Source organism: Agelaius phoeniceus, chromosome 7 (genome assembly GCF_051311805.1).
Source record: "Agelaius phoeniceus isolate bAgePho1 chromosome 7, bAgePho1.hap1, whole genome shotgun sequence".
Classification (NCBI taxonomy): domain Eukaryota; kingdom Metazoa; phylum Chordata; class Aves; order Passeriformes; family Icteridae; genus Agelaius; species Agelaius phoeniceus.
The window spans coordinates 15,225,421-15,242,863 of NC_135271.1; the positions used below are offsets into that span (position 1 = coordinate 15,225,421).

Genomic DNA, 17,443 nt, shown 5'->3' on the forward strand with positions numbered 1-17,443 from the left:
GGAGCCCGGCCCGGCCCCGGCGGGGCGGGGGCAGGGGACGGCCGTGGGGCCGGCCCGCCCTGCCGTGCCCTGCCCGGCTCTCCGGCGGCGCCGATGGGGCTGCGGGCCTGGCTGCGATCGCTCGGCTGCTGCGGCTGCTGCGGCGGGGAGGCGGCGGCGCCCGAGAAGGAGCCCCTGATCAGGTGAGACCCTGCTCAGGTGAGACCCGGCCCGGTATGCGCCCACCCAGAGCCTTTCCCCCGCTGTCCCCTGCCCGCTCCCCGCGCTGTCACCGCTGCTTGAGCGGGGCTCCATCCCCTGCCAGAGCCATCGCGGCTCCGTAGGGATCCTTCCCGGCGGGATGGAGCCGCTGCCCGCTCCCTTTCCGCCCCGGGTTCTGCAACAGGGCTGGACTCCTTCTGACAGCAGGAGCCCTGCCCGCGCATCCCCTCGGGGTTCCCCGGCCCTAGGGACGGTCCAGCGCTTGTCTTTCCACGGTGGGATTTCAATGGAGGAGCTGAGGCACTGAACAAAAAGGGGACCCTGCATCCTTGACAGAGGCCAGGTCCCACTGCCGGCAGCTCTGGGTTGTGCAGAGCTCTGTTCGCAGGCTGGGCTCGCAGAATGGACTGGGATGGAAGGGGCATTCAAGCTCATCCAGTTCCACCCCCTGCCATGGGCAGGGACATCTTCCACTATCCCAGGCTGTCCAGCCTGGCCTGGAACACCTCCAGGGATGGGGCAGCCACAGCTTCTGTGGGCACCCTGTGCCAGGGCATGACCGCCTTCAAAGGGAACAATTTCTTTCCCAGCACCTAATCTAAATCTCTCCTCGTTTAGTTTAAGCCCATTCCCCCTTGTCCTATCACTATCTGCCCTGGTAAAAAGTCACTCTCCCCTTTAGGCACTGGAGCGTTCCCTTTTCCAGGTGACCACCCGCAGCTCTCCAGTCCGGCTCCATTCAGGGATGCCGGGGAGGAGATGGATGCTCAGCGGAGCCGGCTCTAAGGAGGAGCTGCGTGTGCTGATCTCCGGGGAGCAGCTCCTGCTCTGCTGCTCTCGGTGCACAGAGCGTGAGGTTGGGGCTGTTGTATGAACAGATCCTCCCTGAACCGTGGAGAAGAGCTGTGCAAGCACTTAAAGAGGCTTTGCATTTTACGGCGACTCTTCCTCCTTCCCCGATGCCAGGCGCTGTCCTGGCACCGCAGAGGGTGTGCCAGCCCCGGGATGGCGCCGAGGCCGTGCCCTCCCTGTGCCAGGGTGGGACAGACGCGTTCGGGGAGCAGGGAGCGATGCTCCCTACATCGGTAACAGCAGAGCTGGGCACACACGGCTTCAAACGCCCTGATTTTGCGCTGGTAAAGCAGCTACCTAAATAATGACCGGCTAATCCCAAGCATGGGGCCTCCGGGCCAGGAAATTGGCATTAACCTCCCGGGAGCCGGGCACACGTGCGGAGAGGCTCCCGCTGCTGCCCCGTGTCCCTCCCCTGGCACCTGGCTTTAGTAACTGGCTGGCGATCCAATTAATGCTGGCCCAAGGAGGAAAGGCTCTGTAAATTCTGGGAATTGGAAAGGCACCTGCTCTTATACATGTGTGCCAGCCTAATTAATCTAACAGCCTAATTGCTGTCCCTAACAGCATAATGCTTGCCCCTTCTTGGGGCTGTGAGGGTCTTATTTCATAGTGGGGATCTTGCAATAGCTTGCTGGATTTGTTTTTGCTGCAGTGCTGTTTAAAGTGAACAAATTGCTTGAGATTTCAGCTCTTTTAACTGAGTTTTAGGTTTGGAAGCTGCTGTTGCAAAACATCCAGGCTGCTTGGTTGGCTCTTGATGTGTGAAGGCAGGGTCTGGCTTGGATGGTGCACTCAGGATGAAAATCAACTAAACTTTTGGGCTCCAAATGCTAAAATTTAATGTGAACTGAAAGCCCCCTGGAGCAGCAATGATGAAGCATTGGTGCTCACCATTTTCTGGATAAAATCCACAGTATGAAATGCTCCCTGTCCCCTCTGGTCCCATGGAGATTCCTTAACCTGTACAACCACTGCTGTCCACGTGCTTCTTTTCTCCCTCCCATTTTTTCCTTTGCAATGTTGCTTGCAAGAGTTGTTGGCAGAGCTCTCTGTGCTGGTATGGATTGGCTGACTCCTGGGCACTGGCACATGCCTTACAGGATGCTCCATGCTGTGATTTGGAAATGGGAATGTGCTGGGAAGGGCCCTTCGAGCTGTGAGGGAGGGAGTGGCTTAGAAAAGCTCAGGTGTGGCAGTGTTATTGCTAAATGCTGGTGTTTTAAGTAATTCAAATGTTAAGCATACTTACAGGGGTAAATGCCTGAGTGGGAAGAAGCTCAGCATGGGAGTGAACTCCTGCTGATGGCACAGCTGGCTCCTGAGGGCTCCCTCCCTGTCTGCTCCACCATTGAAAATGGTTGTGCCCCTCCACACCCTCCAAGTTACCTTTGTTTGCTTGTCTTTAATGAGAGCTTACAAGAGATTATCTTTCCCCTTATTATTACCTGTTGCTCAGGTTTTTGGTTTGTTGAAAGTCTAATTAACCTTCCTGCTGGAATGGTGATGGGAATTAGTTTTTTTCCTATTTCATCTATGTGCTGGAGCTCCTCTTAGCCTCCTTTTATGGCTTGATGCCATGGCACCCACAGTGTTACCTGAAGTTTCTCTGGATTGGTTTCTTGGGAAAGGAATGGGGTTTGGGTAGCAAACAAAATAAACAGTGGGTTGTTCTGACAAGAAGTGAACAGGGATTGCCAGAGGGTGATAAGGCCAAAAATAGTTCTCCACTTGTATTGTTCTGCTGGACATCTTGCTTAGACACTTTATGGAAATCCCCTGCTAAAGGTTCTCTTGGCAGAAGTGTTCTTGTTAAAAAATTGCACATCCCCAGAGCAACATAAAGCCATAAAACACAGAACTGCCCCAGTGCAGAGAAAAGCTCGCCACCTCTGTGAGTTTAGTCTTCCCAGAAGATGATGCTCAGCTTTGCTAAGCAAATAAAGCCTGAAGTTCATTAGAAGGCTGAGGACATTGCCAAAGTAGATGGGGCTGAATATCCTTTCCATGCCTTGTCTGTTGTTGCACAGCTCAGCACATCACTGCAGCTCTGGGGGGGGGGAGCTGCTGGGTGGGGGCACCTGTGGGCACTGCATGGTTTGGTTTGAACCATGGTTTGCCTGCTCAGGATGGAAAAAAAAGGAAAACAGAAAAAAAGGAAAAAACCTCTGTCCTTCCATTCCCCCTCCTCTCTGGGAGAGGGGAGGGCACAGCAGTGGGCACTGGGAGGGCAGCAGGGGTCAGCTGAGCTGCCTGGCCCTGTGTCCCTGCAGTGACAGTAACCCCTGCATGTCCCTGCAGTGACAGTAACCCCTGCGTGTCCCTGCAGTAACAACAACCCCTACGCGTCGTTCGGGGCCACGCTGGCGCGGGATGAGGAGCAGAACCTGTGGAGCACCCCCCACGACGTGACCCACACCGAGGCCGACGACGACCGCGTGCTCTACAACATGATCGTGGTCAGGAACCAGCTGGACAAGGACTCAGAGGTGAGGGCTGGGCTGGGTGTGGTGAATCACAGAATCACAGGAGGCTTTGGGATGGAGGTGACCTTAAAGCTCATCCAGTGCCACCCCCTGCCGTGGGCAGGGACACCTTCCAGTGTTGTATTTGCTGGGAATGTCCCGATGAAGGCAGGAGTGATGCATCTGACTCCATGTTCTCAGAAGGATAAGTTATTACTTTATAATACTATATTATAAAGTAATAAATACTAACTATACTAAAGAATACAGAAAAGACACTTACTCAATGCTAAAAAGATAATAATGAAAACTTGTGACTCTTTCCAGAGTCTGACACAGCTCGGCCCTGATTGGCCAAAGAGTTAAAACAACTCCCAGCAGAATCCAATGGAACAATCACCTGTGGGTAAACAATCTCCAAACACATTCCACATGAGCACAACACAGGAGAAGCAAATGAGAGAAGAATTGTTTTCCTTTTCTCTGAGGCTTCTCAGCTTCCCAGGAGAAAAATCCTGGGTGAAGGGATTTTTCAGAGAATGTGAATGCTACATTCCACTATCTCAGGTTCCTCCTGGTCCAACCTGGCCTTGGACACTTGCAAGGACGTATCAGCCACAGCTTCTCTGGGCACCCTGTGCCCACCACCTTCCCTCAGCACCCTCTCAAAAAGGATATTTTTGCTAATATCCTGTCTAAACCTCCCCAGGCTGTGGGTTTGGTTGGATGTTTCCCTGGTTTGTCCTTCCCCTGGGTGCACCCTGGGGCTCCACTGTGCTGCGGGGCCGTGTCGGGTTCAGTCTGCTCCAAAGGGATACATGGCAATTATCGGGGAGCAGGGAACTGGCACAGCTCTAGAGGGAAGGGAGAAGTCATAGCTGTTACATAAAGGCTGTTGTGCAGCCCTGATTTCCTTTGCTAAGGCACTCAGTGCAAAGGAGATTGCAGTGGCCTGATTAGGAGCAGGCTGGAGCAAACAGTGACACATTTTTCCCCTCTCTGATTGCTTTCATGATGCCAGAATGTTTGCAGGGAAACCTGGAGGCTTCATGTTTAACTTCAACGTGATCCTGCTTCATCTGAGCAGAGTCTGCAGGAGTGTAACTGTTTCTCTCTGTAAACGAAAAGCCAGCTCAGCTTTACAAGGAGCCTTAAACCCCAGAGAAATCAAAATTACAAGTTTTAATTAGCGAAAAGAGGTAATTAAATGCTTCTATACAGTTGGCCAGAATCCCCACTTAAGGGGTTGTTTTTTGGTGAGTTTGATTTAATGTGGTGTTTACAATGGATGGTTTTGTAACAACATTTTCATGGTTGCATGTGACCTTTAAGGCTCAAACTGGAGATCTCTTCCCTCCCCACTGCTGCTCTGTCTACCTTGAGTTGCTTGCCTGAGAGAAGCCAGGCAGCTTCCTTCATCCCAAAGTGAAAACAAGGACAGCTCCCTTTAGGGGATGCACTGGTGCACAGCAGTGTTGTGTGTCACCCTTGTTCAGGAGGCAGGGAAGAGCATCAGCTATGGCTGAGCAGGAAAGTGCTCCTGCCCCTGCATCTCCTAAACCCAGTGGGCCTGCCTGCCCTAAATCCTGCCCTAAATCCTGCCCGCAGTGTATCTGTAGGGTTTTTAGCAGCTCTGAGCAGTCCCTGTGGAAAAAGAAAGCCCAAAACTCACAGGGCTTCCTCTCCATAGCAAGGCAGGATCACATACTCTGCTTTTTCATGCAGTGCAATCAATAAAAAGCCTGGGGGGCACAGCATCAGGACAACAGTGAGGAAAGTTTTGAGGAAAGCTAACACACTTCACACTTGCTTTGAGTGTGGCCCTGTGCCCTTTGCAGCCCAGGATTGGCAGCAGCTCTGCTGTCCCCTCTTACAGCTGGGAAACTGAGGCACACAGGGAAGCCCAGCAGGCTCCTGCTGGGTGGCAGGACAGGGAGGGGCTGGGACAGCAAAGCCAGCATTCCTGTTCTTGGCCCCTGGTGCCAGAATCTCTCCTTACTCCAGCAAGCATTATAAAACTAGGCCAGATTGCAGTGCCCTCCCCTCCTAATGAGACTTCAGCTCAGAGAGAGAGAAGAAAGTCTGATTGCAAAACAACACTGGGCTGCAAAAGCCAGCATCTGCTTGGGGGGCTGCTCTGCCCCCAGAATCCCCAGGGAGAGCCTGTGGATGCTGCAGGAGTGAAGATGGAGGAACAGTTTCTTTGTGTGGTACACAAGTGTTACAAAACCACAGGTACTTCCTGTGGTTAAAACTGCCTGAAAGGAGAACTTGCTGCATTTCTGCTCCTTCATTTAACAAAGAAATTGTGGTGTGCAGTGCACTCACTGTGTGCTTTGTCATTCCCCACCTGTATCTCAGGGATTTCCCAGCACAGGTCTTTGGAAGGATCCCAAAGAGCAGGCTGCTGTCCATCATGGGTTCCTGATCTGCATGGTCCCATCCTGGCAGTGCTGGTGCCCTCCCTTGGGGTCAGTTCTTTGCCCCCACCATGGAGAAGGACCCACACATGATCCATGTGGAGCTGTGTCCTCCTCCTGTCCCTGCTGGCAGCTCCAGCCCAAGCTCAGTGTGTCCTTAGCTTGCACAGGGAAAACCAGGAAAGCCATTGCTGAGGGGTTGGCTCAAGCAGATGCAGCCTTTGAGGATCAGAGCTGCCATCACAGCTTTTGAATTCCAGGATCATGTTTCAAATATGGGGAAAAATGGGAGGTTTTTTCCCTACTCTGGCTCTGCAGCTTCATGGAGCCTGTTGTAGGGTAAAGTACATCTGATACCTGGTGGTGAAATGAGCAGCAGGGGCTGCACTGGGGCTGTTGCTGGGCTAATGAGTGTGAGATGCACAGAGTCCCCTCCATGAGGTCCCCTCTGGGGTGGCCCTGGTTTCTCCATGGCCTCTGCTGGGGTGTGTGGAGTTACCCAGCTGTGGGCAGGGAGCTGTGCACCGGTCCTGGCTTCAGCGAAAGAGCCAGGGCAGCTGTGCCACAGCCCTGGGAACAGAAACTAAAGGGGCATTTCACATGGTGACTGAGGAAAACCCCCTGCTCTCATGGCTTGCTGTAAATGCAGTGTTTCTCTCTTCTCCTGGCTTATTCCTTAGGGAAAGGTGGAATCATAAACCCCATAGCAAAGGCAATTCCTCAGCCTGCATCCCTGCCAGGGGCCTGGCTGGCAGAGCAACACTGGCATGACCCCCTGAAAAGCCCATTAATGAGCTGGCAAGGCCTATTTTTCTTTCTCCTCCTGCTCTGCTACAGGATTATTCTTTTCTAAACACAGAGATCACAGAGAAGGTCACAGAGAAGGTCAGAATTGTCACCAGCTGTTACTGGGGCACAGAGAGGTGATGGGATTTATCCAGGGCTGGGGATGCTGGCTGGGGAGCCCAAACCCAACCCTCTTAATGTCTGCATACCTCTCTTAAATTGAATCCAATTTAAGCTTCTTCTGAGATGTCAGTCTGTAGTTTATATTTGTGTTTTATCTTTGTTCAGCTGCTTCCAGTGGAGCCAGAGCAGGAGCATCCCTGGTACCTGCCTGCACTGATATTCTGCAGTCTTTCCCTGATAACTCTGTTTTGACCTCATTTCTAAAATAACTTTTGAACAGAGTGGTGACCTCAATTGCTTTTAAGAGAATAAAGGCAATGGATTTGGTAGAGGATTGTTCTGGCAGCATGAAGAAAGCTCCCTAGTAATTAGGAAACTTTCATATGATCAGGGATGAGAAGCTGGACACTGTTGCCTGTTCTCTTGGCACATTTTTTCCCAGAGCTCTGAGTTATGTACCAGCCTGGCTTATTCCATGTCATTTGGCATTTGCAGCTTTAGTGTTTCACACTAGAGAGTCTGGGGAGGTTTTCCAGATAAATATGTGAAGGGCTGAGCATGTAGAAAATGGAGGCAGCGGGGTTTCCCTCCTGCTCCTGGGATATTCTTGACTCACACACTCAGGGTTTTCTCAAGCCCCCACTGGTATCTGTTGTGCCTTCCTCTGTAGGTTTAAAGGGCAAAACTGGCTGCAAAAAACCAGGACTGGGAACTGCAACCTGCTTTGGTCTCCTGTGGTTAACTCAGATTTTGGCAAAAGAGTTAAAAGCATTTAAGAGTTAAAGGATTGCTTTGGAGTGCATGGCTGGGATGTCCCAGACACACCCCACGTCTGTGTGTCAGTTCCCCCTGTGCTTTCAAGCCTTCTCCCTTGTCACTGTAGGACACGAAAGAACACAAACACACTCCGCTGCTCTCAAGGTGAAGAAGAAAAGGGAAGTTGATTTTCTGACTCTAACATTTATAGTTTTCTAAAATTAACAGGGGATTGGAGGGTGACAGTGCCAATGACACTGGACAAACCAACAGTCTATCAAATTTCTCCTCCATAAAAGAATGCAAAACAATGAGTTATTGACAGAAATTGTGTGAGAAAGTTCATTACAAAAATGTCAACATCAGAAGGCTTAGAAAATCTTAAAAAGCCAGAGTGACACTCCCTGGCCCAGGAGTTTGTGACTGCCCAAGAAGGTCGAGGGAGAGGGGATTGGTGTGGAGCCTCTGCCCTGCCCTGCCCTGAGCAGCCCCATGATGCCACCAGCCCTGGGGACTCACGGGATCCCTTCCAAAGCCTCTGATCTCGCCCTTCCCTGTGCACGGGCAGGGCAAGCTTTGCTCTGCCTGTGCTGTGCAGCTGGAGGGAGATGCTTTTTAGAATAATTTTGGGTGTGGAGAGATGCTCTTGAGTTGATTCTCTCATTAAAGGCACACAGAGCACAGCCCATGGCAGTTCAGGTGTCTCTGCTGGAAGGAATTGCCTGGGAAGATCCAGTGGTTTCTGAGACTGATGGAGAGCAGGGCATGAGTCCCTTTGAGAGCTCAGCCCAATCTCATCCTGATAATCTCTGCTTCTCTGGGTCTTTTTCCATGGCTGGGAGCATCCTCCTCCCAGCTTTCTCTACAGAAAGATAAACAGATGCAGCTTCATGCTCAGGCAAAATAAATCCCACCAGAACAAAAGGTCCCACCCAGGCACCACAGTTAAGCATCATTTTGTGATTGAAGCATCAAAATAATTCCTTTGCACACTCCCCAGACTATCCATCAACAGGGCACTGTCAGAGCTCCCCTGGGACTGAACATCCACCATATTCACTTCCATAACAGAGCTCAGACACTGTGATATACAAGAAAGCCATAACCTAGATTCCCTTAAAACAAAAACAGACAAGGGAAAACACGCTGCTGTTAATCCAGAGAAAATCAGGAGCAGCTTCCCTGCATGCTAAGCACTGCTCTCCATGCTGAGAGAGGAGTCTGGCTCCTACCACAGGGTAAATCCCCACAGCCCTGAAAGCAGCTGCTGGGTGCCAGGAGGCCACATTTTGTGAGAGGAGCATCTTTCCCAGTGGCCCAGGTCCCTAATTCCACAGTGTGAAGCAGGCCTGGGATCACAGTGGCTGTCTGGAGGGGTTGTCTGCACTAGAGGCCTTGTTTCTCTCTGTGGGAGGGCACAGACACACAGCTACTCCCCACCAGCATGCCCAGACTGGCTCCCTCTCCTTTCTGCCTGTGCCAGGAGGTCACGAGAGGGCTGAGACGTTTCCAAGGAGCCCCTGCCAGCGGGGACCAAGGCATCGTGCAGCTTTTCAGCCTCATTCTAAAAGCTCTCCAGTTTTCAATACCCTTCCCACAAAACTTGAACATAATAACCCCCCTCTTTTCTTTTCCACCCAGAGCAGCTCAGTTCCCAGCTCTGAGCTGGGAAAGGAGAGTCCTGCCCCTGCCTCATTCCTCTGGTCTGGTGCCTTGTGTTGGCAGCCAGGTGCTCTCCTGTGCAAACAGCAAAGCTGGTCTCAAGTGCCACTCCAGGAGAGAGGGAAATGTGCCTCTGGAAGGGGATTTAGTTTTCTGGAAGTGAGTGGCTGTGGTGGAGCTGGTTCCCCTGCTCTCCTGACCTGAAGTCACCACTGCCTTAACCCTGCTAGCTGCTTTTTCCAAAGTGTAATCCCCAGGGCTTCCTGCAGCTCGTGCTGATCAGCAGGAAAACAGGCTTGGCTTTAAATCTCTGCTGTCGTGGCATGGCAGCCACAATCAGGGAAAAAACACAAAGGAATCTTCAAATCTTTATGGAATCAAGTCAGCTCTTTGACCAAGTACCAGAAAACAGTGGGATTTCTAACATATGGCTGACCTCTGTGGATGTTGTTTTTTTGCTGTGAACCCAGCATGGCCTGTAGGAAAATCTCAGGGTGACAGCAGAGATTAACACCTGTTTATTCTTCAGGAGCCCATCTAGGTAATCCCCTGCTGAGAAATGAGATTAATTAAGGTTGTTACTGGAAGGAAGTTATCAGGTGATGTTGTCACCCTGTTGTTGGGCTGCTTCTAAAAATGCACCCTTTGCAGTGTGTGCATTGATTAAACTTGGCTAGGAAGAGCTGGGAAAAGTGCTCCTGGTTTTTTTGCATTTCCACAGGAATGCATGCCTATGGAATCATTTAGGTTGGAAAAGCCATCTGAGATCATTGAGTCCAGCCATTAAGCCAGCACTGCCAAGCCCACTGCCAATGAAACTTGTGTAGTTGTGTTTAAATGTGCTGGTGACTTTATTAAATGACCCCAAACCCATTGTCCAGTTCTAAAGCTGGAGGTCCAGTGCAATATTTCAGCTGTGCAGTGAAGTGAGGCATTAACTGCAGCACCTGGCAGCCTCTCAGGGTTATCAGATCAGATGGCTCCAGTTCAGTCCTCATCCATCCCTGTGCACCTCTTTCAAAAGAGGATATCCTGATCTTTAAAAAAAGTCTGGTTTTCTTGTTTTCTAGTACTTTTGAACACCTGCCTGCTCCAGTTCATGCCACACAGGGCTCCATGTCTGACTGAGGAGCAGTTGTCAGCAATACCTGAGCTAAATTCTGTAATTCCAGGGAAACTGAAAGCAGTTTGGAACAGAGAAGACACAGAAATGCTGAGCCAAGTGTCAAGCTAAAAATTCTGTGTTGGTCAGTGTAATTTCTTCTAGGGGCAGCAGCAGCCTGGTCATTGACCTTCCCAGCCACCACCCCACAGCTTAGTGCCTACACCAACTCTGCACCTCTGGCTCCCTTGCTCAGAGCTGAAATTCCTTGGAAAGCAGCAGATTCCAATGACTGAGTGTCTCTCACCCCTTTTCTTTGCAGGAGTGGCAGAAGCTCAACTATGACATTTATACTTTACGGCAGACCCGGAAAGAAGTGAGGAGCAGGTGGAAACACATTTTGGAGGATTTAGGTAAGCTGGAGGCCAAAGGGATGTAATTCCAGTGGTACTGAATGTGAGATCCCACCATGGCTGAGGATGGGAACAGCTCCACAAAATCAAGCTGGAGAGGAGGGAAGTAAAAGGAGGTTGCTGAGCAATGCCCTCAGGCTCCCCAGAGCTCAGGCACGGTGGGGAGGGGACAGGGACACCGTGTCTGCAGGCACATCAAAAGCCCATGAGCCATGATCACCTTCCAAGCCCATAATAACATGCACAGTCATCCATTTCAAGCTTCCTTGTGGAAACCTTGCAGTGGGAGTTCACCCTGGGTTTTTCCAAACAAGATAAGCAGGAAGGAATGAATATTCCTTTCAGATGGGAACACAGATACATCTATTTCGTTTCCTTAGCCAATGGCAGCTGATCAGAGCTAAGCCTCTCACCTCATGTGCTCCCAAGTGGGTTGAAATATTCTTTCACCAAATGGAATTGCTCCACAGGAACCCTCCTACTGCTGTTTCCAAGTGCTGGTGGTGGGTGTGACTTTGGGCTTTTCCCAATTGCCTGGCACACAGCATGTGACACTCAGGATGTGCCAGCACATCAGCTGGGTGACTTCCATCATGCTCTGGAGGTGGGTGGTGGCTGCTGAGAGGAGGATGAGTGAATCTATTCTAGGATACCCTCAATGGGAGCCAGAGATGGGTATCTCAGCCACTCCTGCCCTACCTGCTATTCTGGCATTTGGGTGGGAGGAACATCATAAATCCATAACCAGTGTCAACCCTCATCTCCACCCAGCTGCTGACAGCAGGCCAGGCTTGGGAGGGATCACTTGGCATCCTTCCATCTCTCACTGCAGGCTGACAGAGGCTCTCCCACATCCCTCTCACATCCACAATGGCTCTGGAGATGTTCTGCAAAGGCTGGGGAAACTCAAGGCCAGGGATCATATGGCATTAGTGAAGCTAAATGAGTAACCAGATGTGAAACCTGCTATCTTCTGTTATCTAGGCCTCTGCTTTAAGCATAAGCCCACCACTGTCACCCCATAACTGTTTTCATGTGAGATGCATCACCACCAGCCCTCTGGAGCTGAACAAAGAGTTAATGGGAGCCATTGCATTTCAAGACCCCTGCACTCACTCTCCTTCAGCTTTCCTCCCCTGGATCCCTTTCCTGTAATTGATGCTGACTGCTACAGGAATAATTAACCTGGTGTTCATCACTGCCACAGGTTTTATCCCTGTTACCTGGTTTAGGGAGCCCCAGCAGCCCTGAAAGCTATGGTAGCATCAGGAGCATGGAAGAGCTGAATCAGCACCCTGGGTTGTGCATGTTCACACAGCTTTTCACAGGAAAACCAGCAATGAACTCGCTGTGCCTACTTTTGTGATTTATTTTCCCCACCAGCGAGTTTATACCTGTCCCACAGCTGCCTGAGGGGGTGCTGGTTTGTTTTAGGAAGTAGGGATGCAGCTGCCTGGGGTGGAGGGGGAATAAGGAACCTTCCAAGAGCCTGGAGGGCTCAGGGATGACCCTGTTCTCATGTTTAATGACTTGTTTCTGTAACATCTCTTTCCCAGGTTTCCAGAAGGAAGCAGATTCCCTCTTGTCAGTGACCAAACTCAGCATCATCAGCGACTCTCAGAACATGAGCAAAGCCCGGGACATCTTGTTAAAGCTCTCGGAGGAAACCAACATCTTCCCCACCAGCTGGGAGCTTTCTGAGCGCTACCTCTTCGTGGTGGTGAGTTCTTTGAGCACTGCTGAGGGAGCTGGGGTTGTTTAGCCTGGAGTAAAGGAGACTCAGGGGTGACCTCATCACTCTCTACAGCTCCCTGAAAGGTGCCTGTGCTCAGGTGGGGTTGGGCTCTTTCTCCAGGCAGCACTGACAGAACCAGAGGACACAGCCTCAAGCTGCACCAAGGGAAATACAGGTTGTATATTAGGAGAAAGTTTTTTACAGAAAGAGTGATAAAGTTCTGGAATGGCTGCCCAGGGAGGTGGTGGAGTCACCATTCCTGGGTGTGTTTAACAAAGCCTGGATGGGCACTGGGTGCCAGGGTTTGGTTGAGGTGTTGGGGCTGGGTTGGACTCGATGATCTTGAAGGTCTCTTCCAAACCAGTGATTCTGTGAAAAGATGAGACCTAATGCCTGAGAGCAGCTGAGGAGGGAGGGCTGAGACAGAGTGGAAATTTTCCAGAGTAGAAATTCATTTTGATTTAGGTGAAATGTACATCTTTGAATTAAGTCTGTAGCTTGCAAACACTGCTGTTTGGTCTGACTGCCTGTTCTCGTAAAAAACCTATGCTTGAAGAAACTGCTTCAGCCAAAGGACAGAGATAAGGAAGGGTCCCTTGAACTCTGAACAGACAGAGAGGATGCTGCAGGAAACAGGGCAGGATGACCCAGGAGTTCTTTCTGTACTTTCTGATTAAAAAAAACCCTAGCTGCAAGTATATGCAAAATCAGTAAAATGAATATTTATGAGCCTGTTGTGAAATGCCATGCATATGGATTAGGAAGGGAGATAAAAAGAGATCTGGAGTTCCCAGAGGTACACATGTTCTTTTGAGGGCAGCGATCCCCACACGTGTCCAGCGCTGAAATAAATACACCAGCTTTTCAACTTCCACAAAAGTTGTGGGGTTTGTTTTCTTTTCTGCAATTCAGGGCCCTGGGCAGGGACATGCCTGGAACACCCCAGAGTGACCACAATCCCCCTTTGTGAAAAACGCCAATCACTTGTTTTTAAAATTTTAAAAATGTAATAGTAATAAAATGGTTGCTGTAGCCATGATATTTTCTGAAAAATCCCTTTACCAGGATTTTTCTCTTGAGAAGCTGAGAGGCCTCAGGAACAAAATGTAAACAATGATTATCTGCTGCTGTGGAATGCAACAGGTGGATCTGTGATTGGTCTCATGTGGTTGTTTCTAATTAATGGCCAATCACAGTCCAGCTGTCTCGGACTGTGTGGTCAGTCACAAGATTTTATCATCATTCCTTTCTTTTTCCTTTCCTTTCAAGCCTTCTGATGAAATCCTTTCTTCTATTCTTTTAGTATAGTTTTAATATAATATATATCATAAAATAATAAATCAGCCTTCTGAAACATGGAGTCAGCGTTCTCGTCTCTTCCCATGTTGGGGCTGCCTGCAAACAGCCACAGGTTATAAAAATAGTGATACAGTTAGAGTAATAATAATTTGGACAGTTTGAATTAGGACAATATGAGACAATAGAAACAAAGAGTTATGGACGTCCAGGTACCTTTTTTGGGGCAGCATAAGCCCAAAAAAGGACACACATTAACAGAGGATTAACCCTTAAAAACAATAGCCTGTTGCATATTCATACACTTCATAGATGATGCATAAATTCCATTCAAACACAGGATTCTGTCTGGTCAGTGTCAACCTCTCCCTCTGAATCCTAACAGCGCCTTTGAGGTGGGAAGAGTTCATTTCTTCTGATAAGAGGGCAATAAATTCTCTTTCTCTGAAAGATTCAAGTGTCCTGTGGCTGCTGAGTCCTCTCTTTAGAAAGTATCCTACATAGCACAGTTTCTATTCTAACATTTTTTTATAACCTAAAACTATATTTAACAACACTACTTAAGAGAATTAATACAGCATCACTTCCTAACACAACACACATAATATTCATTTGAGTATTTGCAAAAAGCCAATCCTAAAACAGGCATTTTCCACACCCTTGTTTGGCAGGACCGCCTCATCGCCCTGGACGCCGCGGATGAGTTCTTCAAGATGGCCAGCGCGGTGTACCCCAAGCGGCCCGGCGGGGACCGGCTGGACGAGGGACCCCGGCCCCTGCAGAGCGTCCCCACGGTGCCCTGAGGGACCTGCCCTGGCGGTGTGACACGGCCAGCACTCCTGGGCAGGCTGCTGTGCCCGGGGCCAGCAGGACAGAGCCGTCCTGGTGGCCCTGTGGAGAAGAGAGTGGGCAGAGCAGGGTGAGCTGTGCCCAGCAGGAGCGCACACGGAAAAGGACGCTGGCACCACCGGGCTCCCAGGCACAAGGGAGTGACAACTGGGACACCACTGGCCAGTAGTGTATGAAATAGGCACAGGGAGGATCTGCCATGCAAGGCATTGCTGCCAGTGCCTCTAGTTCCAAGAGCTGTGAGGAAATGCACCTTTCCACCTGGATGGTACCTGCCACTGTCCCCTCCCTCGAGCTCCCAGCCAGGAAAAACACCTCTGTGTCTACAGCTCTCTGTGACTCTGTGCACTGGTCCTCATCCTCACCCCAGCCCTCCAGGCAGGTCCCAGGGGATTGGGAAAGAGGCAGGAGCTGTGCCAGGACAGGATTTAATTCCAGGCAGCAAAGCCTTGGAGCAGTGTCACAGTTGGGTGCCCCATCCTCAGTGGTTGAGGGATGTTTTGACATCTTCAAAGAAGGTAGAGTTTAGGAAGGTGCCAAGTTCAGAGCTGCTGAGAATTTGGCTCCTGGAACATTGGTTGCCCAGCATCTCAACCTATTTTGAAAAGTTTTAGTCTTAATTGCCTAAAAAAACCCCAGCACAAAGCTACATGTACTGGTAATATAAAAATCCTCATTACCAGCAGGGATGGTATAATGAACATCCTTTTTATCTTGGGGTTTTGTCTGATAATGAGCAATAATTTTTAAAACACTGGATTTGATAATTTAAAAACAAGTGGAAGTTCTTCACTGATGAACACACATGCTGCTAATTGGCCAGTTGAAAATGCTGGTAACACAGGGCCTCCCAAAGTAGCAAACTAGAGCTTTTATTTGTTTATACCTACAGCGTTTGAAAAAAGTATATTTATGAGCTGGTTTTGTTTGTCAGTCTTCCTGGGAAATATTTTTGTCAACTTAAAACAGCAGTGAAAGCTGAGTTTAATAAAGAAAACATTACAAAACCAGCCTTTCTTACTCACTCTGTGAACCTATCCAGGTAACAATGTTTATGTTGACTGCTGATACCAGAAGGGTTGGGATATTTGTAGAGCCTCTGCAGCTTGTTCTCCACACACTTTAAATTGCCTGTTGACATAGGAGAGTTATGTTTGCCAGCCTAAGACAAAAGTCTTTGTAGGAGATCATGGGGATCAAATTTAATTTCAGTGGGATTTGGCATTAGGTACCCATTTCCTACTGATTTGTTTTTTTCTAGCAGGAGTTCAGCTGCCCTTTGCAAAACCTCCTGTGTTTTTAGAGAAAATAAACTTTGGTGCACGACAAATCCAGTCTGTGATTTGAACAAATTGTCGTGGAACAGAGAGAGATCTGTGCCAAGGTGCCTGACACCACCCAAAAGTCAGCCCTTGGCTGGTTGTCCCTTACAGTGCTACCTGTTATTTAAAGCCACCTGATGAGTTTGGAAACCTCAGAGGCAAGAAGAGAAATTCTTTTAGCTGTGCTGCTTTTTCTGAGCACGGAGGTCAGCGTTCAGCAGCGCCTGTGCAGAGCTGCCCCTCGCTGTCATGGCTGTCAAACCGGTTCTCATGTCACCAAAATGCATTTTGGTGGAACTTAATAGGACAGGCTGCCCAAAAGGGACAATAATCAGTATTTCTAAGTGAGTTTAGTTGCTGAAGTAAGGTCCCATGCGGGGAAAGCGCTGAGTTTCTGAGTGCAGCCACAAGGAGGAGCTGGAATTTGTTGGATGAGAGCAGAGCCGCTCCTTTCCACACTCGGGGAGGAGTAACCGGCTCAGAACTTCTGTTTATGGACCCATCACAACAGCAACAGAGAAAAACCTGTCAGTCCCAGCACTCAGCTAAAACTGGTCATGGGGTATCCTGAAAATATTGCACAACAGCCTTTGGTGAAGCAGAAGGATGCAGAGCTTTGGAAAATCTGCAACTTGAAAACTGATAGGAACCAGCAGAAATTGTTTCCATATAGATCCAAGCTCAGCTTGTTCATTCTGTCCACCTCCATAGGAAATGTCCTTGCATTCACTCGGGACAGGAGACCAATAAATTGTATTTCAATGAGCAAAATGCAGAGAGCAATTTGCCCTTTCTAAATTCCATAGAAAATACCAGGGAGGTGCACAATGATCCTGGAATTCCTGCCCTGACAGAGTAATTCCCTTCTTCACTAGAAACAATTTGGGATTTGATGCACCACCACCATCCAGGCCTCCAGCTGCCATTCAGATGGGCTTGAGCCCCCACCTGATATTTGGGGAGACGTTTTGAGCATCCTCCATGTCCCAGGTGCCACTGGGGAGCCAGACTCTGTTGGATTAAGTTCTTTTCTGACTTAGAGATGGGGTAGCTGAGAGGGGTTTTAAAAACTTTTATTCTATTTTCAGTCTCATGAGAAGGGTGAGACAATACAGATGTTATAATTCACGCCATCACAATCAGAACCTAACTATTTTTCAATTACAGTACATTATAAGTGTTTTTTGGCCTATCAGCTTTAGCCACACCATACTGTAGATGCCTTAAAGCCAATCATCTAAAACTCCCCCTCATGGGTCCCACTATAATGCACCTTTCATAGTTCTATTTCTCCAAAGTATCCAGCCTTGTTTGCAAGGCCATCCTTTGAAACTTGTTTTTAGTTCCATTTCTCTCTCAATGTCTGTCCTATCCCATGGCATTCCTAAGTCAGCATTTCTTATCTCAAAGTTTACATACAGATATGTGAGCCCTCTGTCAGGCTTTGAGAATTCTCTATAA

General features: G+C 49.3%; 1 protein-coding gene across 2 annotated transcripts; it reads left to right on the forward strand.

The window, feature by feature from the left end:
* On the forward strand, nt 1-15,670 carry MREG (melanoregulin). 2 transcript variants are annotated; one of them, XM_077181037.1, is made up of 5 exons: nt 1-182; nt 3,383-3,542; nt 10,690-10,780; nt 12,337-12,500; nt 12,588-13,634. In XM_077181037.1, exons 1-5 carry the CDS (start codon nt 94-96, stop codon nt 12,726-12,728), a joined length of 645 nt encoding a protein of 214 aa, XP_077037152.1. In that variant the 5' UTR covers nt 1-93; the 3' UTR covers nt 12,729-13,634. The 2 variants fall into 2 exon arrangements, with proteins under 2 accessions (XP_077037152.1, XP_054492643.2); XM_054636668.2 differs by lacking the exon at nt 12,588-13,634 and adding an exon at nt 14,483-15,670 and having other exon boundaries at nt 4-182.
* Nucleotides 15,671-17,443: the final 1,773 nt, after the last annotated feature.

Coding starts and splice junctions, on each gene's coding strand:
- MREG (XM_077181037.1), top strand. CDS start 94: ATGGGGCTGCGGGCCTGGCTGCGATCGCTCGGCTGCTGCGGCTGCTGC. Junction 183..3,382: donor GAGAAGGAGCCCCTGATCAG/GTGAGACCCTGC, acceptor GTGTCCCTGCAG/TAACAACAACCCCTACGCGT. Junction 3,543..10,689: donor AGCTGGACAAGGACTCAGAG/GTGAGGGCTGGG, acceptor TTTTCTTTGCAG/GAGTGGCAGAAGCTCAACTA.